The sequence below is a fragment of the Carcharhinus amblyrhynchos genome, chromosome 13 (genome assembly GCF_965287045.1).
Source record: "Carcharhinus amblyrhynchos chromosome 13, sCarAmb.v2.hapA, whole genome shotgun sequence".
In the NCBI taxonomy this organism is placed as follows: Eukaryota; Metazoa; Chordata; class Chondrichthyes; order Carcharhiniformes; family Carcharhinidae; genus Carcharhinus; species Carcharhinus amblyrhynchos.
Window position 1 is genome coordinate 75,455,605 of NC_137336.1, and position 26,469 is coordinate 75,482,073.

The window sequence follows — 26,469 nt, forward strand, 5'->3', positions numbered from 1 at the left end:
AGGGATTACTATTTAAAGGGTGAAAAGCTGCAGCATGCTACGGTGCAGAGGGACCTGGGGGTCCTTGTGCATGAGTCGCAAAAACCCAGTCTGCAGGTGCAGCAGGTGATCAAGAAGGCGAATGGGATGCTGGCCTTTATAGCGAGGGGGATAGAATATAAAAGCAGGGAGGTCTTGCTGCAACTGTACATGGTACTGGTGAGGCCACAGCTGGAGTACTGTGGGCAGTTTTGGTTGCCGTACTTGCGCAAGGATATATTGGCCTTGGAGGGAGTGCAGAGGAGGTTCACTCGGCTGATACCGGAGATGAGGGGGTTAGACTATGAATAGAGCCGAAATAGACTGGGTCTGTACTTGTTGGAGATTAGAAGGATGAGGGGGGATCTTATAGAGATGTAGAAAATAATGAAAGGGATGGATAGGGTAGAGGTAGAGATATTCCTGATGCTTAGAAAGGATAGCAGGACTAGAGGGCACAGCCTCAAGAAAAGGGCGGGGAGACAGTTTAGATCAGAGTTGAGGAGGAACTTCTTCACTCAAACGGTGGTGAATCTCTGGAATTCTCTGCCCGTTGAAGTGGTGGAGGCTACCTCGCTAAATATATTTAAGTCACGGGTAGATAGGTTTTTGATAGACAAGGGAATTAAGGGTGATGAGGAGAAAGCGGGAAAGTGGAACCGATCCTCTTCTGATCAGCCATGAACTTATTGAATGGCGGGGCAGGCTCGAAGGGCTGGATGGCCTACTCCTGCTCCTATTTCTTATGTTCTTATTTTCTGATTACTTATTCTCCATTTAAGTTCAGTATGTTCCTCAGTGGTTTTATTCGATGACAATTGTTTTAACGGTGTTGAGGGACTTAAGCATGTGTGAGTTTTGATGTGTTTTTTTTGGTTTTGATCTACAAGAGCGTGATCTGGAAACAAACAGAGAGAGGGAAGGAGAGGGAAAAAATAATTGCAGATTTATAGAGAGACAGACAGATAGGTAGAGGAATGTTTAGAGAGATAGATAAACAAAAAGGTAGGCAGACAAACAGACTGGCATACAGGCAGGAAGACTGTCAGACAGTCAGGTTGACAAGACAGATGGATAGATAAATAGACAGACAACCAGATAGACAGACAGACGGGTTGGTGGGTCACCAGACAGACGGACAGACATGTGATGGATGGATAGATGGACATTAGACAGACAGACAAACAGACCTCCCATTATTTCCTTCTAATAATCTGCATGCCACCACTAGCCATTTTGCTGCGTCACTTTGTTGTGTCCGATTCCACCTGCTACAAATTTGTAGTTGCTACAAATCATTCAAACTTCTCCCGTGTGTTTATCGATCCGTTTATTGTTTTGTCTGCATTTTCCACTCATTGTTTCTTTTTCCAGCCCTTGAATTGGTTGCTCTTTCTCCTGGGTCATGGGCTATTGCCTCCTGACCCATCGTTAATAGTACTTCCACGTTTTTGCCCTTCCAAATATTTTACTTCTGGTTCACTGAATTTCACCTATTGCAGCACACCGATGCTGTGAGCTGTTTTCATTGTTTGCATTTATTAATTAATTTAATAATTGATGTAGCAGGATATTTCACTGCTCCCTTTAACTGCTCTCTGAATTTCGACTGTGTTGCTACATAAATAAATGTGTTTATGCAGCAACTTAAATTGCGCAGCATATATGCAATGTTTTCAAAGATATAAATTGAAAGATCATCTAAGCTATTAGCAGCATTAAAGAAATATAAAACGTACACCAACCACAGAAATATAAAGCTGCCGGATATGGTGAACAGTAAAACTATAGATTTCCTTCTGCTCTCCATCTCTGGATCATTGCAATTATCTGCCTTTTTCTGACCCCTCAATCCCTTGCGGACTCGACTGGCCACTAAAATGTGTCTGACAGTCAGAGCGTTGAGCAACAGAATTAACCCGAATGGCATCAACGGGTTTAAAATCTTTTCAAAATTTCTGAACCCAATCCATCTAGGGTCAGTGAAATAGCTTCGCTTATTGGAACAGTACCATGGTACATTGTCGACAATTATTTTAGGTTTAAATCTAAAATAGATAGGAATATTTTTCAAACCGAACAAAGTGCTGGTTGTCCCTAGAACTATGGACGCAGTTTTCTTGGTGCAATATTTTGATGTTAGCTTTTGGCAACAAATAGCAATAAATCTATCAAAAGTGAAAGCGACTGTGAACCAGACAGAACAGTCTGTGGCTGCACGGAGCAGGACATAGCGAACACTACACACAGGCGTTATTATGAGGAAATTCGGTGGGAAATAATAATCATTGATTCGATAGAGAATGACCTCATTAATAATGACCAGTAGATCCGCGATGGCCATTGCCATCAGGTAGCACGTGGTACAACTGGAAAGGCCGCATTTCCCGTTGGACAGAATGATGATTGCCACTGAGTTAACTGCAAATAAAAAGAAGGAACATACATTATAAGCCACCAATAAGCATCTTCCCTTTCTGCACAGAGCATACTTTTCTTTTTGCAGCAATGAAGCGTGCATGGGGATTCCGACGTTTCCAGATTCCCTTGCAAACTCAAAACACTCACTCAATCAGAGAAAATGATTTGTTTCGGGCCATTCCCTGGATTATGGAACGGAGCTGTTGATGTTTCAGTGTTTTATATTCAGAAGAATAATAATGTTAGTATTAAGGCATGATCAAAGTGCAGCATTATTTTCCACATGGGAGATTACTAAATTAAGAGAAGTTGTGTTCTTTTTGGTTCGAAACCCTTTGCCTATTGTTTGTGTTCCTATCTTCAGGTGATTTTTGTTTGTGGCGCAGTTGTATTATTACGGAAGTCACACCAAAACTGTGGAGGTGTGGATTAGCTAAAAATAACGCGTCTCTATAATATGGAGACGAGGAGGATAAGGGGTGACTCAACAAAAGGAATTCAAATTTTCGAGGGGTTTGAGATTTTGAATGTGGATAAGATACCTGTAACACTTATGAGGCTGTGCAAACCTAAATTTCATCAAAACTAGGCGAAACTATTTATGAATCCACAAAAATATATATTTCACAGGCAATCTTTTATTCCATGAGTGGAGTAAAAGTACATTTGCTCCGACATAGAATCATAGAGTACTGAAAGTATGGAAGGAAGCCTTTCGGCCCATTATATAGCAACTGGCTCTCTGAAAGAATATTCAACCTCGTATCAGAACCATGACCTAGCCCCGTAACTTTACACTTTACTGCTTTTAGTTTGCATGCTGATTTCCTATTCCATGCCTTGAAAGGATATTCCTCTATCATTTGTTTCATGGAAATTCAATCCAGATTCCAGCAACAGTCTGAGTGAAAATAAACTCACATTCTCTTTCGAACTTTGTGCCCGTTATGTTGCATCTCTTCTCTAGTTTCTGCTGCTCTCTCAGTTGGGAGCAATTTCTCATTATTTTGTTCTATCTGTGTCCCTCGGCATCTTGAACAACCAGATCAAGTGGCGTCTCAGCCTTATTTCCTCCGCAGATGATAGACCACTCTCTCCGATCCATCAAAACAGCTACAGTTCGTTTGGCTTGGAATCAGGCTTCTGAATTTCCTCTATACACTTTCCAAAGCCTTCACATCCTTCTCAAGTATTGTACACATACATGGACGGAGTGTATTTCAAATGTTTATGAAATGTGAAAAAATGTTCACGGAGTGAGTTTGAACCACGGCGAGGAAGGAATGGAGATTAGACCAGCTGTAATAAAGATAGACTGAGGACAAAATAAAGATTGAAGTAAATCAGTTGGGGCGAGTTTCCATGTTTTAACATCTGAAACTTGAGTATTACATGGTCAGAGATATTAATGTTTATTTCATGACATTTGTAGAGATAACCTCTTAAAAACACTGCGCTCAGGACCTAATGATTATCAGGACCAGACTTGGGGAAGAAGATCAATCGTTACAAGACAATTCGGTCATTGAATTTCCTTAGTATGAGTGAAGTTTCTTCCCAGATTGAATTATATTGTCCATTGACAAGTCTTTATCTGCTCTCCAGTTACCACCCCAAACACAAGATTATTTTAACTTAATAAACATTATTTTTTTCTCATTACTGAAGTCAGATGCCACATTCTAATTGGTCATCATATTCAGTATAACTTTTGTCAACTCGTCACCTTGGAAATTCATGTTCCTGATGATTTTTTCCCCCTACTTCGATGTTTGGATCAACAGAAACAATATTGCACTGAATCCAACAACTGAAAGTCATGGGTGAGATGGAAATAGTTCGTCCAACACAACATGACTACCAGAATAATTCAGGAAATTTAGTTTCTCCAGATTATTTATTTCATTAGAATCCAACTAATTATGTCACTTCAATGCAATGCATCATGACAAGAAACAGATTTATAGCAGAAACAAGCTTATGCATAGTTACACTATATAATGTGTTTTAGCTACGTACCAGGAACACCAACTAAGGCAAGCAACAGATAGAATATTTTCCTGACCAATTGAATAGGTAGATGCATTTTCTGCGTGGAATGGCCCTCTTCCTTTGCTGAGCAAGTTATTCCTCTGAATTAAAATCTGTCGTGACACATCCCTGTGCATTCACCTTTATGCGTTCCCTCGATCTCCATGGAGATACAGCTGTTGCAAAAGTGTTCTAAAAATTGTTATCTTTATTTTAGAACGAACACATTAGGGCAACGGGATAAATTCCCTGTGGATTGAATACACGGGATGCTGAGACTAAATTGAATCAATGTTTTTTTTCATTTACTAAGCAACCGCCATTATATGCAATGCATATTCATAATTGTAGACTATATTTAAAAGCAAACGAAAGTGATATCATTACCCTCCAACCACCATGACTCCCATGCCTTGACCTCATGTCAGGAGTGCAAGGACTGGGAGTTGAATGTCCAAAGCTACTCAGTATTCTAAAAGAATATACATGGTAGAACACGAGCTGGGGTTGCTTTACTGGTTAAATATAACGTCAAAGCTCCATGAAGAAATTATATTGGTATTAAAGACAAAAATTTTGCTTCTATCACGGTGGAAATAAAAAAAAAGAACATTCTGGTAGTAGAAAGTTGAGGGCCCCGAGCTTTAATTCCAAAGTAGGGTACAGTATATAACAATAAAAAAAAGAATTCTCCTGAGAAAATTGCAGCAGTAATCATGGGTGATTTAAATATGCATCTTGACAGGATTAGTGAAATTTGCAAAGAAAATCTCCCTCTTAACGCCAGCAGTTATTCAGACAATATCTCCCACCGAACTTGCATTGCAGGTGTTCTGCACCAAATGTCTTCTCATTCTATCATTAGAGTTCACCAATCATGATTGAAATCATCCCTTGTCCTCCCGAATTATCAACATCAACCTCATGATACAACATTGCTATCTTTCACATTTTCCGTATACTCAGCTCGGCTCACCTCATCCAGGAATGTTTCCTTTCTCTTTAGATGATACGGTTCTTGCCGTAAACATATCCTGAACGAACTCTGGAAACTCTTGCCCACTTCTGCCCTTTACAGTAGTATTAACACTCACGTGTCATCAAATAAATGAAATCTCAAAATATAACAATCAGTCTAGTCTCTTACTTAGATGCAAATTCCCGTTAAATGTGATCATCTTTGTATTTCATACCATCGGGTGACATGGACAGCGCACTGGGTGAAATGGACGGTGGAAATTGAAAAGGAGAGAAAAGGGCCTGAAATATACTTGGGCCAAATAATCCAAGTTTCATGCATCTGAGGCCTGCAGTCGAGAGGGTGCAGAGATACAGTCCATATTATTGATTTCAGAATCGCGATTGTGAAAAATTCAATGTTTTGGAAAATGGCACCGTCACATGTCTGTCCATGAAATGAGGAAGACAAAAAACAGAAAATTCCACTACAATTGGCCTCATATCTGTCATTGGGCAAATACCTGAATTCATTCAAGGAAAGAGCAGCAGGAAATTTAGAAAATCAGAACACCATCCAGATTAGGAAATATGGTTTCACAAAAGAAAATTATGTTTTAAGGATTTACGAGAATGTTCTGATGATTTAGCAGAAAGATTCGGTCACGGACATCAAGTGAAGTAATGTATTAGTACTACGAAACAAACGAGAATTTGTTAATGTGCCACATAAAAGGTTGCAGGTCTTCGTGTTAATAGATGAGCATGGATATCGGATTAGTTCACAAACAGGAATCATAGAATTGGGATAAACAGTTCATTTTAAGGTTAGTATAAAGTAAGTATTGAATTCACAAAGATTAATCCTTGTGGATCACTGACTTGCAATCAATATGAATTTATTCAATACAGTCAACTCTTCTGAAAATTCCAAGACAGGTAGAAAAGTACATCGTTATGAGGAGACACAAAGTTCCCGTGTAGATTAAATGAAGAGGTAAAACTTGGACATGTTACACACAGTGTGGGAAAATTGAGGTTGCCACATGGTTCGGAAGAATACAAAAGCAGAGCATATTTCATATTGAAAGCCACTGCAGAATGTTGTGATATAGAGGGGCAAGGATGTCCTGGTACATGAATGACAAAGTCATAGAAACATAGAGGCACACGGTGCAGATCATGGGAATTCGGCCCATTGAGTCTGCAAAGATTTTCTCACAGAGAATTTTACCTCGGCACACCAACCATGCTTCCCCATGGCTAATCAATCTAACCTGGTCACCTTGAGAAAATAAGGGACAATTTAGCATGGACAATCGACTGAACCTGCACATCGTTGGCTTTTGAGAGGAGACCTAACACACCCAGGGGAAAAACATGCAAACACAGAGAGAATGTCTCGCTCCACACAGTCAGTCACCCACGACAGCAACTAAATCCAGCTCCTCACGTGGGGAGACTGCTGTGCTATTAACTGTGCCACCACGCAGCCCTCTCTGTCGTATCAGCAACTATATTATCTCATCGTAAAATATGATACCCAGGCCGAATGGTCCCTTGTTTCAGGGCCCGATGACCTCATAACCTTAGTTAAAAGGACACGTGTTCTATGTCCTGCATGTTCATGGGGAGGAAGGGGAGGAGGGTTGTGTTGGCTGGAGTTCGGTGGACGTCTGCAAATAATCCTCTTCTGGGTGTGACTGAAGACTCTCTATTGTTTTGAAATTGAAGAGGAACAGGGAGAGACCCGAAAAAAAATGTCGTTTGTCCGGTCAAGTCTGTGCCGAGAAATGATGCTTTTCTAAAGTAATGATTTTGTTTTGCATCCACGCAGCCTGTATCCCCCTATTCCCTGTTTATTCATGTATCTATCTGTCGAGATTTTTTTTAACCATTGCTATTGTATCTGCTTCTGTCATCCCCTCCGTCAGTGAAATACAGGTACTTACCACCCTCTCTGTTAAGAAAAATCTAGCCTCTCTCATCTCTTTTAAAGTTTCCCCGTTATGCCATAAAAAATATGTCCTGTAGCAATTGGCATTTATACCCTGAGATAAAAAAACTCTCTGACAAGACATTCTGCCGACTGATCTCATAATTGTGTAAACATCTATCAGGTCGATACTCAGCTTTTACCAAAAATAATCTGTGGTTGGTGAGTAAAGTTGAACATTTTGAGATTGGAGCATCAGATGTGTTGCATGTGGTGGAGTTGAGGTTTGAAGGAAGGAATGGGTGAAATGCTAGATTCCTTTCTGGAGGGCAAGGGATGAAGACAGTATTCTGGGAAATGCAGCATAACGGCATCATCTTTTCAAACTATAGTGCGGGGAGTCAACTTCTGAGGTTGAGAAATCAATGTCAGAAGCTCAGACGTTGCATCATCCAAACAAACACACAGGTTAAGGGAACATTATTCAAAGGCTGTATAGAAGCAGACTAAGAGGAAGTTCGGTCAATGTCACTTTGGAATTCTGGTTTATACTAAGTATTCATCCGTGTCTATTCGCTGATATTGAGATGGAGAATTCGGGAAAGGGAAATGTCACACATGAAAAGTGGAAATGTGAGTGGGGAACATCAAATTGATGGAAAAAGAAATGACTGTAGTGTACAGCCTTGCCAGAAAGATGGAATGATACAAACTGAATCTTTAACATTTCTAATAAAGAGATGAAACGGCGACATAAGCATACCAGAGACTGCTAAGAATAGAGGGTGTTAGCGTGAGTGGGCGAAACGACCACGACGGACTCAGGGTGAAGGTCAATAATGGCACAGCTTTATTTTCATTTCCGTCGACGGAGAAGCACAGTCAGGACATCCAATCGGACTGTCCCGAAAGCGCTCTGCCCGTCCCTGGCAGCAGGCTATAGTTATACCTGAACTTCGGGGCAGTGTGCGATTCAAATGCTAATACTTTATTTCCAGTATTCGACCTTAGCCATCCTGTCTCGATGTTTCCAAGTGTTGAGGAAATTGTTTTAGGTGTGTGTTAATTGTTTTGCCTGATTGGTTATTTAATAGTCTCGAATCTCCGGGGTTTGAACCATAGGTGTGTCATTGATCTCAAAAGAGGTTTTGAGGGGCCAGGAATGTTTCCTTAACGATGCTAATTTTAGGTGTCTCCATGGGTTGGTTGACTGTTTTAAAGGTGCTGATTTTGACGGGGTGGAGATTTAGTTCCTGTCGGTGCCATCCTGTCCAGCTTCCCTTATGTGCCAGCCCTCACCTGCATTCTAAAAGCATGCTCTTGCCCACAGATCGGTGTCTGTTACTTTGTGATTCTTGGTGGAGGGGCTCTGAGGGTAGCTTTAGTTTGCTTCCATTTTGTGTGCCCAATTTCATCAAATTTGTTGTCCCATAACAGTTCCCCCCGTGTGGGTCGGCAGCGGGCTTGTTCCTCCTCCCTCAGACCGATTTCCTTCACAAATGCTATGTCCGGTGCTCCCTGCATTCGCACGCTGCAGTCGTACAGTTTAGGGGAGCCCCGGGTTTGTCAAATTAGGTGTATGTGGGAGAAGTCTTCCCGAGATGTTCATTGTCCCATGTTGCCAATCATTCCGATTAGTTCCCTCCTAGTTTTATTTTTCTTGTGCTGGTGGGATGTGTAGCACATTATGACCCCCCCAGGATATTGCCAGTATGAGTTGGATGGTAACCGGTATGTGCGAGACTATCCGGATCCAGGGGTGAATGTCCACACTTAGACCCCAGTCCCACACCCTCCGAACCCGTGTCTGGCTCTGTAAGGCTGACTCTGTGTCATGCTCTAGGGTTTTGATATGTGATTGGAACTGGTGGTATAATCGAACAGAGTGTCCCACTTAGAGACGTAACTCTCTCAGTACTTCTGCTAAGTGTGGGATGGGGACCGGTTCTGGCTCTCGGTAATATTTGAGGTCATCTCACAAAAGGGTGGTTAGGGGTGAAATCAGTCCTCTCAGGGACAGACGTGGGGAATTGTGCTTAGAGGCAGAGGGAATGGGGGAGATCCTGAATGAATACTTTGCGTCAGTATTCACAAAGGAGAGGGGCTTGATGTCTAGTACGGTCATTGAGGGAGCGGTAGACCGATTGAAAGATCTGTTGATTACGAGGGAAGAAGTGTTAGGGCTTTTAGAGGGCATTAAGACCGATAAATCTCCGGGGCCTGATTGTATTTATCCTAGGCTGCTTAGAGAGGCGAGGGATGAGATTGCTGGGCCTCTGACGCAAATCTTTGTCTCTTCTTGGGACACAGGTGAGGTCCCAGAGGACTGGAGGATAGCGAATGTGGTATCGTTGTTTAAAAACGGTAGGAGGGATAGCCCGGGTAATTATAGGCCAGTGAGCTTAACGTCAGTGATAGGTAAGTTGATGGAGAGGATTCTTAGGGATAGGATGTATGCGCACTTGGAGCGTTGCGATCTGATTAAGGATACGCAGCATGGCTTTGTCAAGGGGAAGTCTTGACTTACGAATCTGGTAGAATTCTTTGAGGAGGTGACAAAAACGGTTGACGAAGGACGAGCCGTTGATGTCGTCTATATGGATTTCAGTAAGGCGTTTGACAAAGTCCCTCATGGTAGGTTGGTACAGAAGATTAAAGCTCATGGGATATGTGGTCAGGTATCTAGATGGGTAGAGAACTGGCTTGCAAAGAGGAGTCAGAGAGGAGTTGTGGAGGGGTCTTTTTCTAGCTGGAGGTCTGTCACTAGTGGGGTGCCGCAGGGCTCAGTACTGGGACCCCTTCTCTTTGTAGTGTATATAAATGATTTGGAAGAGGGAGTAGGTGGTGTGATCAGCAAATTTGCTGATGACACCAAGATGGCTGGATTGGCGGGCAGTGAGGAGCAGTGTCTGGCAATACAGCAGGATATTGATAGGCTGATTGATTGGGCAGATACGTGGCAAATGGAGTTGAATCCGGATAAATGTGAGGCGATGCATTTTGGCCGGAATAATGTAGGGGGAAGTTTTATGAAAAAGGGTAAGCCTGTAAGGAGTATAGAGTCGCAGCGAGACCTTGGGGTGCAAGTGCACAAGTCTTTGAAGGTGGCAGTGCAAGTGGAGAGTGTGGTGAAGAAAGCCTATGGTATGTTAGCCTTTATAGGAAGGGGTATAGAATATAAGAGCTGGAGTCTAATGTTGCAGTTGTATAGAACGTTGGTTAGGCCGCATTTGGAGTACTGCGTACAGTTCTGGTTGCCTTACTACCAGAAGGACGTGGAGACTCTGGAGAGAGTGCAGAGGAGGTTTACCAGGATGTTGCCTGGTATGGAAGGACTGGGGTATGAGGAAAGATTGAAGAAATTGGGGCTCTTTTCCCTTGAAAGAAGCCGACTGAGTGGGGGAATCTAATAGAGGTATATAAGATTATGAAGGGTATAGATGGAGTAAACAGAGGTAAGCTATTTCCTATAATAGAGTCACGTAGGACAAGGGGCCACGGACTTAAGGTGAGGGGGGAGAGGTACAACACAGATATTAGAGGGGGGTTTTTCTCACAGAGGGTAGTGGGGGTATGGAATGCTCTGCCAAGTAAGGTGGTGGAAGCAAACACGCTAGAGTCCTTTAAGAGTAACTTAGACAGGCACATGACTGAGCTGGAGATGGGTGGATATAGGAGAACCTTTAATTAAGGGTCATTAGCATTGGGGTGTCCCTAGAAATGTAAATGGGTATAGTATGATAATAATGTTTTTCTCTGTTTTCATTCACAGGTTTGAAGTCGGTCCACCTCGTGTCCAACGAGGGGCATACACGCGATGGGGCTGCTCTTGGTTGTTCGAGATTGGCCTCGTGCTTCATGTCGTTAGTGTGTGCCTAAACTGGACAAGATACTGGGCAAGACGACAGCTCAGTGACTATCGCTGATTGCTGTGCAGACACATGGATTTGGGCCGGTGTCTGTGGGAGTTTGCGCATTCTCCCCGTGCTTGCATGGGTTTTCTCTGGGTGCTCCGGTTTCCTCCCACACCCCAAAGATGTGCTGTTAGGCTGATTGGCAGGAATAAATTGTCCCTAAATCAGATTTCCCTCAATCTGGATGGCCATAAAACATGAGATAGGGGTCATGGGTAGAGAGGTGTAGTTGAGATGGCAGCGTGGGCTCGTTGGGCCGAAGGGCCTGCTTCCCAGGCTGATTTTGTTCTTTGTTCTTTGACTGGTTCATGTTTTCCCCGACTGGTCAATGTTTTCCCCTCGGTTGGTTAATGTTGTGCCCCTGCTTCTCCAGGGATTGTGCCCGACTGGTTAAAGTTTTCCCCTCGGTTCTTCAGGGACCAGGTCCGACTGGTTCATGTTTTCCCCCTGCTTCTCCAGGCACCAAGTCCAAGTGGTTAATGTTTTCCCCGGTTGGTTAATGTTTTCCCCACGGTTGGTTAATATTTCGCCCACCGTTGGTTAATGTTTTGCCCCTGCTTCTCCAGTGACCACGTCCGACTGGTTAATGTTTTCCCCTCGCTTCTACAGGGACTCAGTACACCTGGTTCATGTTTTGCCCCTGCTTGTCCAGAGGGTACAATAAAAGGGGGACTGCCATTGCCCACACCGCAGCAGCAGCAGCTGGTTAATGGTTTCCCCTCGCAAGTGGAAGCCTCCCTTCCCCCATCTGGCTGACACACTGACTTTCCCATTCCCTCAGCATCTTTACAAACACTGCCTGCCATTTCTTCAAAGCTTTGTTGACAGCTGCCTGCACCGGCTTCAACACTCACCTCTCCCCCGCTCTCACTCGAACACTCAACCTGTGCCTGAACTGAGAGAGGCAGAGAGTGAGTTTTTAAAGTTTCTTCAGTGTCTGAAGTCAGGCTGACATTAACACTGCAGTGAAGTTACTGAGAGAGAGGGACAGTGAGAGAGAGGGAGAGACAGACAGACAGACAGACAGAGAGTGGGGGATCGATATTTAAAGGTGTCAACTTGAATGGTTCGTACTGACAAGCAAGGCCTACATTCACACTGAATCGGCTTACTGGGACACAGAGATACAGAGGGAGAGGTGAAAGTTTTCCCCGACTGGTTAATGTTTTCTCCCCTGCGTCTCCAGGCTCCAAGTCCCACTGGTTAATGTTTTCCCCAGTTGGTTTATGTTTTCCCCACGGTTGGTTCATGTTTTGCCCATCCAGCCGGAGACTAAGCCCCCCCGGTAAATGTTTTCCCCCGTTGGTTAATGTTTTGCCCATGGTTGGTTAATGTGTTGCCCATCCAGCCAGAGCCCACGTCCCACTGGTTAATGTTTTGCCCGATTGGTTAATGTTTTGCCTGGTTGGTTAATGTTTTGCCCACTTGGTTAATGTTTTGCCCCTGCTTCTACAGGGACTGAGTCCAACTGGTTAATGTTTTCCCCTCGGTTCTCCAGGGATTAGGTCCGACTGGTTAATATTTTCCCCTCACTTCTCCAGGGACCATCTCCAACTGGTTAATGTTTTCCCCTCAGTTCTCCAGGGACCAGGTCCGACTGGCTAATGTTTTCCCCTCGCTTCTCCAGTGACTATGCCCAACTGGTTCATGTTCTCCCCTTGCTTCTCCAGGGACAATGTTGAACTGGTTCATGTTTTCCCCAGCTGGTTAATGTTTTCCCCGGTTGGTTACAGTTTTCCCTGTTTGGTTAATGTTTTCCCCTCCTGGTTAATGTTTTGCCCCTGCTTCTCCAGGGATTATGTGCAACTGGTTAATGTTTTCCCTTGGTTCTCCAGGGACTATGTCCGACTGGTTAATGTTTTCCCCTCGCTTCTCCAGGGACCAAGTCCCACTGGTTAATGTTTTCCCCACGGTTGTTTCACGTTTTGCCCATCCAGCCACAGACTAAGTCCCACTGGTTAATGTTTTCCCGTTTGGTTAATGTTTTCACCCACTGGTTAATGTTTTCCCCAACTGGTTAATGCTTTCAACGGTTAATGTTTTCCCTGGTTGGTTAATGTTTTCCCCGACTGGTTAATGTTTACCCCATGCTTGGTTCATCCTTTCCCCACCGTTGCTTAATGTTTGGCCCATCCAGGCAGAGCCCAAGTCCCACTGGTTAATTTTTTGCCCGACTGGTTAATGTTTTCCCCAGTTGGTTAATGTTTTGCCCTACTGGTTAATGTTTTCCCCAGTTGGTAAATGTTTTCCCTGACTGGTTAATATTTTGCCCTACTGGTTAATGTTTTGCCCCTGCTTCTCCAGGGACTATGTCCAACTGGTTAATATTGTCCTCTCGCTTCTCCAGGGACTCTGTCCGCCTGGTTAATGTTTTCCCTTCTGCTCCAGGCAACAAGTCCAAATGTTTCAGCTTTCCCTGGCTTCTCCAGGGACAAGGTCCGACTGGTTACTGCTTTCTCCACGGTTGGTTAATGTTTTGCCCACTCCAGCCAGCACCTAAGTCCCACTGGTTAATGTTTTCCCTGGTTGGTTAATGTTTTCCCCACGGTTGGTTAATGTTTTGCACACGGTTGGTTAATGTTTTGCCCCTGTTTCTCCAGAGACCAAGTCTGACTGGTCAATGTTGTCCCCTGGCTTCTCCAGGGACGATGTCCGATTGTTTAATGTTTTCCCCTCGCTTCTCCATGCACCAAGTCCAACTGGTTAACGTTTTCTCCGACTGGATAATGTTTTGCCTCTGCTTCTCCGGAGACCATGTCCGACTGGTTAATGTTTTCCCCTCGCTTCTACAGGGACTCAGTACACCTGGTTCATGTTTTGCCCCTGCTTGTCCAGAGGGTACAATAAAAGGGGGACTGCCATTGCCCACACCGCAGCAGCAGCAGCTGGTTAATGTTTTCCCCTCGCAAGTGGAAGCCTCCCTTCCCCCATCTGGCTGACACACTGACTTTCCCATTCCCTCAGCATCTTTACAAACACTGCCTGCCATTTCTTCAAAGCTTTGTTGACAGCTGCCTGCACCGGCTTCAATACTCACCTCTCCCCCGCTCTCACTCGAACACTCAACCTGTGCCTGAACTGAGAGAGGCAGAGAGTGAGTTTTTAAAGTTTCTGAAGTGTCAGAAGTCAGGCTTACATTAACACTGCAGTGAAGTTACTGAGGGAGAGAGAGAGTGACAGTGAGAGAGCGAGAGACTGACAGACAGACAGGCAGAGAGAGGGGGGATCGATATTTAAAGGTGTCAACTTGAATGTTTCGTACTCACAAGCAAGGCCGACATTCACACTGAATCAGCTTAATGGGACACAGAGATACAGAGGGACAGGTGAAAGTTTTCCCCGACTGGTTAATGTTTTCCCCCCTGCTTCTCCAGGCTCCAAGTCCCACTGGTTAATGGCTTCCCCCACTGGTTCATGTTTTCCCCATGGTTGGTTAATGTTTTACATAAGAGCATAAGAAATAGGAGCAGGAGTAGCCACCTAGTCCTTCGAGCCTGCCCCGCCATTCAATAAGATCATGTCTGATCTGTCGTGGCTCAGTTCCACATTCCCGCCCTCTCCCCATAACCCTAAATCCCCTCGCTTATCAAAAACCCATCAACCCGCGTCTTAAAAATATTTAGCGAGGTAGCCTCCACCACTTCAACGGGCAGAGAATTCCAGAGATTCACAACCCTTTGAGTGAAGAAGTTCCTCCTCAACTCCATTCTAAACCGCACCCGCTTTATCTTGAGGCTGTGCCCCCTAGTCCTACTGTCCTTTCTGAGCGGGAAGAGTCTCTCCACCTCTATCCTATCCATCCCATTCATCATCTTATACGTCTCAATGAGATCTCCCCTCATTCTTCTAAACTCTAACGAGTACAAGCCTAGCTTATTCAGCCTCTCCTCATAGCTCAACTCCATCAACTCTGGTATCAGCCTGGTAATCCTCTTCTGGACTCCCTCCAAGGCCAAAGTATCCTTGCGTAAGTGCGGCGACCAAAACTGCTCACAGTACTCCAGCTGCGGCCTCACCAATGCCCTATACAGCTGCAGCAAGACCTCCCTACTTTTATATTCAATCCCCCTCGCGATGAAGGCCAGCATTCCATTAGCCTTCCTGACCACCTGCTGCACCTGCAGGCTGGGTTTTTGCGACTCATGCACAAGGACCCTGAGGTCCCTCTGCACCGTCGCCTGCTGCGGTTTTTTGCCACGTAAGTAATAGTCCTTCCAAACATTTACCAGGCAGGAATAGTACCTGGAGAACCGAGGGGAAAACATTAACCAGTTGGACTTGGTGCCTGGAGAAGCAGGGGGAAAACATGAACCAGTCAGACCTGGTCCCTAGAGAACCGAGGGGAAAACATTAACCAGTCGGGCATACTCCCTGGAGAAGCAGGGGCACAACATTAACCAACCGTGGGGAAAACATTAAACAGTCGGGCAAAACATTAACCAGTCGGGGAAAACATTAACCAACCGTGGGGAAAGCATGAACCAACCATGGGGAAAACATTTGCCAGTGGGACTTGGGCCCTGGAGAAGCAGGGGGAAAACATTAACCAGTTGGACTGGGTGCCTGGAGAAGCTTGGGGAAAGCATTAACGAGTCGGACTTAGTCTCTGGAGAAGCAGGGGCAAAGCATTAACAAAATTTGGGAAAACATTAACCAACCAGGGAAAACATGAACCAACCATGGGGAAAACATTAACCAGTGGGACTTGGTCGCTGGAGAAGCAGGGGGAAATCATTAACCAGTTGGACTTGGAGCCTGGAGAAGCAGGGGGAAATCATTAACCAGTCGGACATAGACCCTCGAGAACCGAGGGGAAAACATTAACCAGTTGCACATAATCTCTGGAGAAGCAGGGGCAAAACATTAACCAGTCAGGGAAGACATTAACCAGCAGAGGAAAACATTAACCAGTAGTGGAAAACATTAACCAACCAGGGAAAACATTAACCAACAGGGGAAAACATTAACCAGCCAGGGAAAACATTAACCAGTTGGACATTGTCCCTGGAGAAGCGAGGGGAAAACATGAACAAACAGGGGAAAACATTAACCAGCCGGGGAAAACATTAACCAGTTGGACATTGTCCCTGGAGAAGCGAGGGGAAAGCATGAACCATTTACAAAGAACAAAGAACAACCCAGCACGGGAAACAGGCCCTTCGGCCCAATGAGCCCACGCCGCCATATCCTCCTACACCTACCCTGCCCTGCGTGTCTGCAAGTGGAACCGCTAACTTAGCCAGATTCAGGGAGAATAGTGTCAATTTGGTAAACCAATCAGCCTAATAGCACATCTTTGGGGTGTGGGAGGAAACCGGAGCGCCCAGAGGAAACCCACACAACCACAGGGAGACTGCGCAAACTCCCACAGACACAGGCCCAAATCCATGTATCTGCACAGCTAGCAGTGCTCGTCACTGAGCCGTTGCGGCGCCCGTCTACTGGTCCAGGATCAAGCACACACACCGACACAAAGTACTAGGCCACTCCCGGAACCTCCAAGAGCAGCCCACGCACGACCCACCGTGTGCATGCCCCTCGTTTGAAAACAAGGTGGACTTCCACCTGCGGAATAAAAGACAAAAACGTTAACATATAAGTCTGCATTTCCAGTGTCTCCCAAGGCTCTGACCCTATTTAATACCCCCTACTATAACCCTCCATCCTCGTTTCGCTCATGTGTCTATCTAAGTAAACCTTAAACGAGTCCAACGTTCCTGCCTCCACCACCCTACTCGGTAGTGCGTTCCACACCCCCACGACCCTCTGCGTGAAGAACCTTCCTCTCATATCCAAATTATACTTCTCCCCCCTCACCCTTAGATCATGACCTCTCGTAATTGTACCCAGTCTAGGTAGCAGCCTCTCACTATTGACTCTATCTATTCCCTTCAGTATCTTATATACCTCTATCATGTCTCCCCTCAATCTCCGTCTTTCCAAGGAGAAAAGTCCCAGTTTCTCCAACCTTTCCTCGAAACTCAGTCCCTCCATGCCAGGCAACATCCTGGTAAACCTCCTCTGCACCCTCTCCAGAGTCTCCACGTCCTTCCGGTAGTAAGGTGACCAGAACTGGACGCAGTACTCCAAATGCAGTCTAACCAACGTTCTGTACCACTGAAGCATTAGACGGCAGCTCCTATACTCCATACCCCTTCCTATAAAGGCTAGCATTCCATAAGCTTTCCTCACAACCTTCTCCACTTGTGTCGCAACCTTCATAGACTTGTGAACCTGCACTCCCAGGTCCCTCTGTATTTCTATACTCCTAATCGGTCTACCTTTTATCACGTAGCTCCTCTCTGCATTATTCCTTCCAAAATGCATCACCTCGCATTTGTCAGGATTAAATTCCATCTGCCACCTATCTGCCCAATGTACCAGCCTATTTATATTCTGCTGTATCACCTGACATTCCACCTCAGTATCCGCCAACCCTGCCATCTTGGTGTTATCCTCAAACTTGCTGATCACACCACCTACGCTCTCTTCCAAGTCGTTTATATATACTACAAAGAGGAGAGGTCCCAGTACTGAGCCCTGCGGCACACCACTGGTCACTGGCCTCCAGCCCGAAAAGGTCCCCTCAACAACTACCCTCTGTCTCCTATTGCCCAGCCAGTTCTCAATCCACCTAGCTACCTGTCCTTGTATCCCATGCGCCTTAACCTTTTCTACCAGCCTACTATGAGGGACTTTGTCAAACGCCTTACTGAAATCCATATCGATGACATCAACAGCTCTCCCATCGTCAACCGTTTTTGTCACCTCCTCAAAGAATTCTACCAGATTCGTAAGGCAAGACGTCCCTCTAACAAAGCCATGTTGCCTATCCCTAATCAGATTGCAATGCTCCAAATGCTCATACATCCTACCCCTAAGTATTTTTTCCATTAATTTCCCTACCACCGATGTCAAACTCACCAGTCTATAATTACCAGGGTTATCCCTACTACCTTTTTTAAACAGCGGTACCACATTTGCTACCCTCCAGTCTTCTGGGACCTCACCTGTGTCCAAAGAAGAGACAAAGATTTGTGCCAGAGGCCCAGCAATTTCATCTTTCACCTCCCTAAGCAGCCTGGGATAAATACCATCAGGCCCCAGAGCTTTATCCGTCCTTACGCTACCTAAAAGCCCTAGCACTTCCTCCCTCGTAATAGATATTTCCTGCCACTGATCCACAGCTCCCTCCAGGACACCGCACGACACCGAACCCCTCTCCTTCGTGAATACCGACGCAAAGTATTCATTCAGGAGCTCCCCCATTCCCTCCGACTCAATACATAACTCCCCACTTTTGTCCCTAAGAGGACCAATTTTCCCTCTAACTACTCTCTTGCTCCTAATATAGGAATAAAATGCCTTTGGATTTTCCTTAATCCTATCAGCAGAAGCCATTTTATGCCCTCTCTTCGCCCTTCTAACTCCCCTTTTTAGCTCCCTCCTACTCTCTCTATATTCCTCCAGCGCACTCTCCGTACCCAGTTGTTTCGACCTAACATATGCATCCCTCTTCTTCCTCACCAAGTCTTCGATACTCCCTGTAATCCACGGGTCTCTAATGCTACCTTTCCCATCCTTCCGCTTAACCGGAACATGCCTCTCCTGCAACATTTTCAGTTTGCCCTTAAAAGCTTCCCACTTGCCGACCGTGGACTTGCCAGCTAACAGTCCCTCCCAATCAGTGTCCTTCAGCTCCCTCCTTAATCCGGCTATAGCTCGCCTTTCCCCAGTTCAGCACCCTCCCGTTTGGCCGGCACTCATCCCTTTCCATTTTTATCCTAAAGTCGACCGACTTGTGGTCACTGTTAGCCACATGTACGCCTACCTCAACCTCAACCACCTGCCCTGGCTCATTACCCAACACTAAATCCAGTATAGCCCCTTCCCTAGTCGGGCTAGTTACATACTGCTCTAGAGACCCTTCCAAAACACATTTTACAAACTCCTCTCCCTCCGTACCCCCAACTCTAGGCCCCTTCCAATCCACTCCAGGAAGATTAAATTCACCCACTACAACCACCCTATTCTCCTGCACCTATCCAAAATGCCCCTGCAAATGCCTTCCTCCACTGACCTCAGGCTGTTGGGTGGCCTATAGTATACCCCTAGCATCGTAATCTCTCCCTTTTTATTTCTCAACTCCACCCACAGCGACTCAATCCCTAACTCCTCCATATTGTCCTCCCTCTGCACTACTGTGATGTTTTCCTTTACTAACAGTGCCACCCCTCCACCTCTCTTTAACCCTCCTCTGTCACACCTATAACACTTATACTAGGAAGGTGTTTGTCTGGAGTAAGGGGAAATACGAAGAAGTCAGGAAGTTACTTGGACAAATAAACTGGAAGGAGGCGTTCCTAGGGAAAAGTACCGAAGGAAGGTGGCGGATATTCAAGGAATGTTTGTCTGGAGCTCTGCACGACAACATTCCGATGAGACGAGGGGTTTTGGTAGGTCGCGGGAACCGTGGTGCACGAAGGCTGTGGCGAACCTAGTCAGGAGGAAAAGGAAGGTGTACAAAAGGTTCAGGGAGCTAGGAGATGGTAAGGATCTTGAGGAGTATAAGGATTGTAGAAAGGAGCTTAAAAGGGAAATTAGGACAGCCAGAAGGGGTCATGAGAAGACCTTGGCGGGTAAGATTAAGGAGAATCCCAAGGCCTTCTATAAATATGTGAAAAGTAAAAGGATGAGAAGAGAAGGGATAGGACCTATAAAAGGTGAAGGGGGAAAGGTCTGTGTGGAACCAGAAGAAATGGCAGAGGTGCTTCATGAGTACTTTGCCTCAGTATTCACAGTGGAAACTGATCTGGGAGATTTTGCTACGGATTTGCAGCAGATGGAAAAGATTGAGTATGTGGATATTAAGGAGGAGGATGTGTTAGAACTTTTGAATGCTATCAAGATAGATAAGTCGCCGGGACCAGATGGGATGAACCCCAGGATACTGTGGGAGGTGAGGGAAGTGATTGCAGAGCCCCTGGCGATGACCTTTGCGTCGTCAATGGAGACGGGAGAGGTTCCGGAGGATTGAAGGATTGCGGATGTGGTTCCTATTTTCAAGAAAGGGAACAGAGATAGCCCGGGAAATTACCGACCGGTGAGTCTGACCTCAGTGGTTGGTAAGCTGATGGAGAGGCTTCTGAGGGACAAGATTTACGAGCATTTGGAGAGGTTTAGCACGATCAGAAATAGTTGGTTTTGTCAAGGGCAGGTCGTGCCTTACGAGACTAGTTGAGTTCTTCGAAAATGTGACTGAACACATTGACGAAGGAAGTGCAGTGGACGTGGTGTACATGGACTTCAGCAAGGCGTTTGATAAGGTCCCCCATGCAAGACTTCTTGAGAAGGTGAGAGGGCATGGGATCCAAGGGGCTTTGGCCTTGTGGATCCAGAACTGGCTTGCCTGCAGAAGGCAGAGAGTGGTTGTGGATGGGTCTTTTTCTGCATGGAGGTCAGTCACCAGTGGAGTGCCCCAGGGATCTGTTCTAGAACCCTTGCTGTTTGTCATTTTCATAAATGACCTAGATGAGGAAGTGGAGGGATGGGTTAGTAAGTTCGCCGATGACACGAAGGTCGGTGGTGTTGTGGATGGTCTGGAAGGATGTCAGAAGTTGCAGCAGGACATAAATAGGATACAGGACTGGGCGGAGAAGTGGCAGATGGACTTCAACGTGGATAAATGTGTAGTCGTCCATTTTGGCAGAACCAATGGGATGAACGAGTACACTATCAAGGGCAGGAGTCTTAGTAGTGTTGAACAGCAGAAGGATCTTGGGGTCCGGGTCCACAGGACTTTTAAATCGGCCTCACAGGTGGAGGATGTGGTCAAGAAGGCGTATGGTGTACTGGCCTTCATTCATCAAGGGATTGAGTTTAGGAATCGGTAGGTAATGCTGCAACTTTATAAGACCCTTGTCAGGCCTCACTTGGAGTACTGTGCGCAGTCCTGGTCGCCTCACTATAGGAAGGATGTAGAAGCTATTGAAAGGGTACAGAGGAGATTTACAAGGATGTTGCCTGGACTGGGAAGCATGCCTTATGAAGTTAGGTTGAGGGAGCTGGGACTCTTTTCCCTGGAGAGACGAAGGTTGAGAGGCGATCTGATAGAAGTTTATAAAATGTTGAGAGGAATAGATAGGGTGGATTCTCAGAGGCTATTTCCCCGGGTTGAAATGGTCGCTACGAGAGGACACAGATTTAAGGTGCGGGGAGGCAAGTACAGAAGTGATGTTAGGGGTAAGTTTTTCACTCAGAGGGTGGTGAGTGAATGGAATCGGCTGCCGTCAGTGGTGGTGGAGGCGAACTCGCTGGGGTCTTTTAAAAGACTTCTGGATGAGTATATGGGATTTAATGGGATTGGGGGTTATAGATAGGTCTATGGATTGGTAGGTGTTGATGTGATCGGCGCAACTCGTGGGCCGAAGGGCCTGTTTGTGCTGTAGTGTTCTATGTTCTATGTTCTATGAAATATCAGAATATATATTTAAAATATGAAATTCTGCAGAAGTCTCACTGAGACATCAAAACCATGCTTAATTGGAGAGAATAACTGAACAACATTCAATGGGCTGAATGGCCTTCTATGAATGTGCACTGTAATAATTCAATGATTAAAGTGAATTCCACAGATTCGTAACATTTGAGAGAAGTATTTTCTTCTCATCTGTTTTAAATCAGCTACCTTCCATCCTAAAGTTCTGACCTCTCATTCTAAATTGCCCCAAAAGAGGAAATGTCCATTTTTCACTTATTTTGTCAAAACTTTTTCTTATCTTACTTGCAAAAGGTAAATTCGTCATAGTCCCAGCTAAATATAAGTTGTGACTGATGGTGATTTAACCCAACGATCACCAACCGTCAGGAATATTTGAGAAGGTGGGACTTAATGAATAATTTTAGTCAGTACGGGAATTAAATCTACGTTTTTGGTATCACTTTTTAAAATCGCTGTCCAGCAGTCCAGCCAACTGAGATAAGTCAAATGGCTGATTCAGTAAGACATCTGATTATCCTGTAATTCGTACTATAATCAGAATATTGCAGTTTCCATTTCTGTGGCGATAATTTTACAGACAAATCAGGTCCAAATTAATTAAACCAAATATTGTTTATCATATTGTATACTTCATCTCCACTCATGATTCTCAATTCTAAAGAGTATCAGCCTAAACTTCTCAACTTATCTTCGTAAAAGAACTCCTTGTCTCTGGAATCAATGCAGTGAATTGCCTCTGAACTGACTCTAATGTCTCTGCATCCTTCTTCAAATAAGAGAAACAAAACTTTGCATAGTATTCTGACTTGGTCTCACCAATGCCCCATGTCGTAGCAGCAACACTTTGTTATTTTTATACTCAATTCTTTCAGCTATAAATGCCAAAGTTCCATTTGCTGTCCTTATTATCTTCTATACCAGCATACTAGTTGCCCGCAAATTGCGCACAACGATGCCCAGATCCCACTGCATTTCAATTGAGAAAGAGAAATGCTACCTTTCTACTTTTCTGGTCAAAATAGATAAGCTTACACATATCCACGTAAAACTCTATCTGCCACATTTTGGCACACTCACCTAGCCTAGTTACATCCATCTTTTAAGTTTCATATTCCCTCACTGCAAATTATTGTCCCATCTACTTTTGTGTCATCTGCAGACTTGGCTATAATACCTTCTATCCCTGTATCTAAGACATTATATATATTGCAAATAGTTTAGGTTCACTGTTTGGGAGCTCACGATATTAATCATGGGAACATGAGAACATATTTTCCCATCTAAACAAATTGGTAAGGCCGATATCATGAAAGTTATTTTACCTTGACAAGAATCAGCTGAAGTAACAAACAAACTTTAATTAGTGGGATCGTCCCACAGGTAATTGATAATGTCGAGCGGTCAGGGAACAATGACGGGTCGTACGAGGGCTGCTGTTGGTTGTTTCGAGAATAGCCTAGTACTTCACGTCGTTAGTGTACGCTTAAACTGAACCAGATGATGGGCAACGCGACAGATCAGTGACTATCACTGCTGTGCAGATACATGGATTTGGGCCAGTGTCTGCAGGAGTTTGCACATTCTCCCCGTGCTTGCGTCAGTTTTCTCCTGGTGCTCCGGTTTCCTCTCACACCCCAAAGATGTGCTGTTAGGCTGATTGGTGTAACAAATTGTCCCTAAATTAGTCTTCCCTCAATCTAGAATGCCATAAGCATAGACAAGGGTCATGGGTGGAGAGGGGACTCAATGTTAAAATGGCGGTGCGGGCTCGTTTGGCCGAAGGGCCTGTTTCCCTTGCTTTTTTCTTTGACTGTCATCAAAACTTGACCATCGCTCTTGAGGAACCAGTTCGAACCTCGTCATGCCCACCTACCCAATCACAGACCCATAACCGTTAAGACAATTATCTTCCAATCTAATATGACCTTCCCCAAAACTATGGACTTCGGAAAACTAAAAGCAATGCATCATCATTTCACCAGCAACTTCATTTAAGACTCAAGAATGATGCTTCTCAGGAGGAAGCAGATGCCAGCCCGTAGCTGCAACATTTTTTGCTTAAGTAGCACCTTCCTGATGCAATTTTGCTGATTTCCTCCCTGCCTTCCATTCCTAGTTCATGACTGCTTCTGATATGATATAGAACATAGAACACTACAGCACAAACAGGCCCTTCGGCCCACGAGTTGCGCCGATCACATCAACACCTATCTATAACCCCCAATCCCATAAAACCCCATATACTCATCCAGAAGTCTTTTAAAAGACCCCAGCGAGTTCGCCTCCACCACCACTGACAGCAGCCTATTCCATTCACTCACCACCCTCTGAGTGAAAAACTTACCCCTAACATCACTTCTGTACTTTCCTCCCTGCACCTTAAACCTGTGTCCTCTCGTAGCGACCATTTCAACCCGGGGAAATAGCCTCTGAGAATCCACCCTATCTATTCCTCTCAACATCTTATAAACCTCTATCAGATCGCCTCTCAACCTACGTCTCTCTAGGGAAAAGAGACCCAGTTCCCTCAACCTATCTTCATAAGGCATGCCTCCCAGTCCAGGCAACATCCTTGTAAATCTCCTCTGTACCCTTTCAATAGCTTCTACGTCTTTCCTATAGTGAGGCGACCAGAACTGCGCACAGTACTCCAAATGAGGCCTGACAAGGGTCTTATAAAGTTGATGATACTTGTGTCCTCTATAGTGATTCATGTTGCAAAATTAATTTCAAGTTAATTCAGTTTAAGGGAAACTGCTGATGAGAATTTGAAGCCAGGTAGCTGGGTTGGAGTAGACATCCACTTTCTGGATGCAATTACCTTACTGATGTCATGGAGGGAGTTGGCAATATTGATTAGGACTGGAAGCAAAAGAAAGTGGCCAGGAACCCTGTGAAGATCGACATTGTTCAATTGAGTTGCATGTTGATCCATTTGATTTGGGCAGCTGGACACCATCCACTTTTTTTTTATTATTATTAATTCATAAGATGTAGTGCTTGTTGCCTTAGCCAGCATTTATTGTCCAATTCCATGAGATGGCGGTGTTGATCTTCCTTTTTGAACTGCTGCAGTCCATGTAATATATGTAAACACATTGTGTTGTTTGGGAAACAGTTCCAGGATTCCTCTCTAATGGCAGTGAAGGATTGGCAATGTATTTCCCGATCAGTATGTTGAGTGACTTCGAGGAAAATTTCCAGGCGGTGATTTTCCCATGTGTCAACTGCTTTTTCTTTCTAGATGACAGTGGTTGTGGGTTTGGAATTTGCTACTTCAGAAGGCTTGATAAGATTCTGTAGTGCAACTGTTAGATTGCACATACTGCTACCAATGCGCATTGATGATGGAGGGAGTGGGTATTTTTTGATGAGGTGCCAATCAAATGGGTTACTATGTCCTGGACGGCATAACGTGTCTTGAGCATTGTTGAAGCTGTACTCATCCCAAAAGAAATAACAGAGTACTCCATCAAACACCTGATTCCTTGGTTTTTGAAAGTCAGGAGATGAGATTTTGCCATTGCTTATTTCTCATCATGGGATCTGAGCATCGTTGGCTGGGCCAGCATTTATTGTTCCTCTCCCATTTCCGTTGAACTGAATGGCTTGTTAGGTTATTTCAGAAGGCATTTTCAGAGACAACAATATTGTTTTTAGTCTGAGGTTACATAAAGGCCAGCCCAGGCAAGGATCATAGATTTACTTGAGTAAAGGACATCAGTGAACCAGATGGGTTTTCACAACAATTGACAACGGTTTCATAGGGTTTGAACACGGGTCTTCAGTTCAACAGCCTGGCCCTATGTCTTTGGATTATTGCACTGATTACAATACGACTGTATACTACCTCCCCTCCCATCTGACCTGCCGTTGGAACAATAGTATGCATATGAGTAATCCAGTTCAGTTTCAGGCCAACAGTAAACCCCAGGGTGTCGGTAATGGACAATTCGGCAACGGTAATGCAATTGAATGTCAAAGGAGGAATGATCAGTTTTTCTCTTATTGGAGATAGTCGTTGCCTGACACTTGTGTGGCGCTAACACTACTTGTCATTTGTCAACCCAAAAGTGGATATTGTCTATTTCTTACTACATTTGAACATGGTCGACTTCAGTATCTGAGGGTTTGCGAAATGGTGTTGTGCATTGTTCAGTTATTAGTGAATGTCCCCACTTGGAAGAATAGCTAAAGGCGGGTAGGCCTCAGAAACGCACGAGAAACTCCAGCTGTAGTGCCATGGAACGGAGATGGCTGACCTCCAACAATCACATGTGCTCGCGAAAACAGAGGTCCTGAGGATGTTGGCATGTGATCCCAATGAGGAAGGAACGAGTTTACAGAGGAGTGTTTTGGAGGTTTCTTCTGCAGTCCTGAGGAGGTGATGCTTTTAGCCAAGGGTTCTATCAAGAAATACATCTGGGTGAACAAGTTTGGGGCCTTGATACTGTTGTGACCACCAGGGTGATATCCAATTCCATCTTGGCGCTGGTAGTGTGAAGGTGAAATATATTGTTGACTGCTTTCCTGGGTTCCTATATGTGAAGACATGTCTCGTGACTGGCAGGCAGCTCTTCAATATCTAAGCCTGCACGCTAATGTAGATGATGACATCTGTGTTGATCAATCTACCAGGACCAAGTTGAAAGTCGTAATGTGACGTACAAGTGAAGATGTGTGGGGTAAAT

At 44.9% G+C, this 26,469-nt stretch overlaps 1 protein-coding gene across 1 annotated transcript in view; it reads right to left on the bottom strand.

Moving 5' to 3' along the window:
- Positions 1-1,543: 1,543 nt before the first annotated feature.
- The window catches only part of LOC145351356 (putative G-protein coupled receptor 139), a 62,997-nt gene continuing 38,071 nt past the window's right edge, over positions 1,544-26,469 (bottom strand). Inside the window, exons 2-3 of the mRNA XM_080200972.1 lie at positions 16,802-16,842; positions 1,544-2,439 (exon numbers count right to left, since the gene is read on the bottom strand). Coding sequence (XP_080057098.1) covers positions 1,544-2,439; positions 16,802-16,842 — 937 coding nt within the window. The remainder of the gene's footprint in view (positions 2,440-16,801; positions 16,843-26,469) is intronic.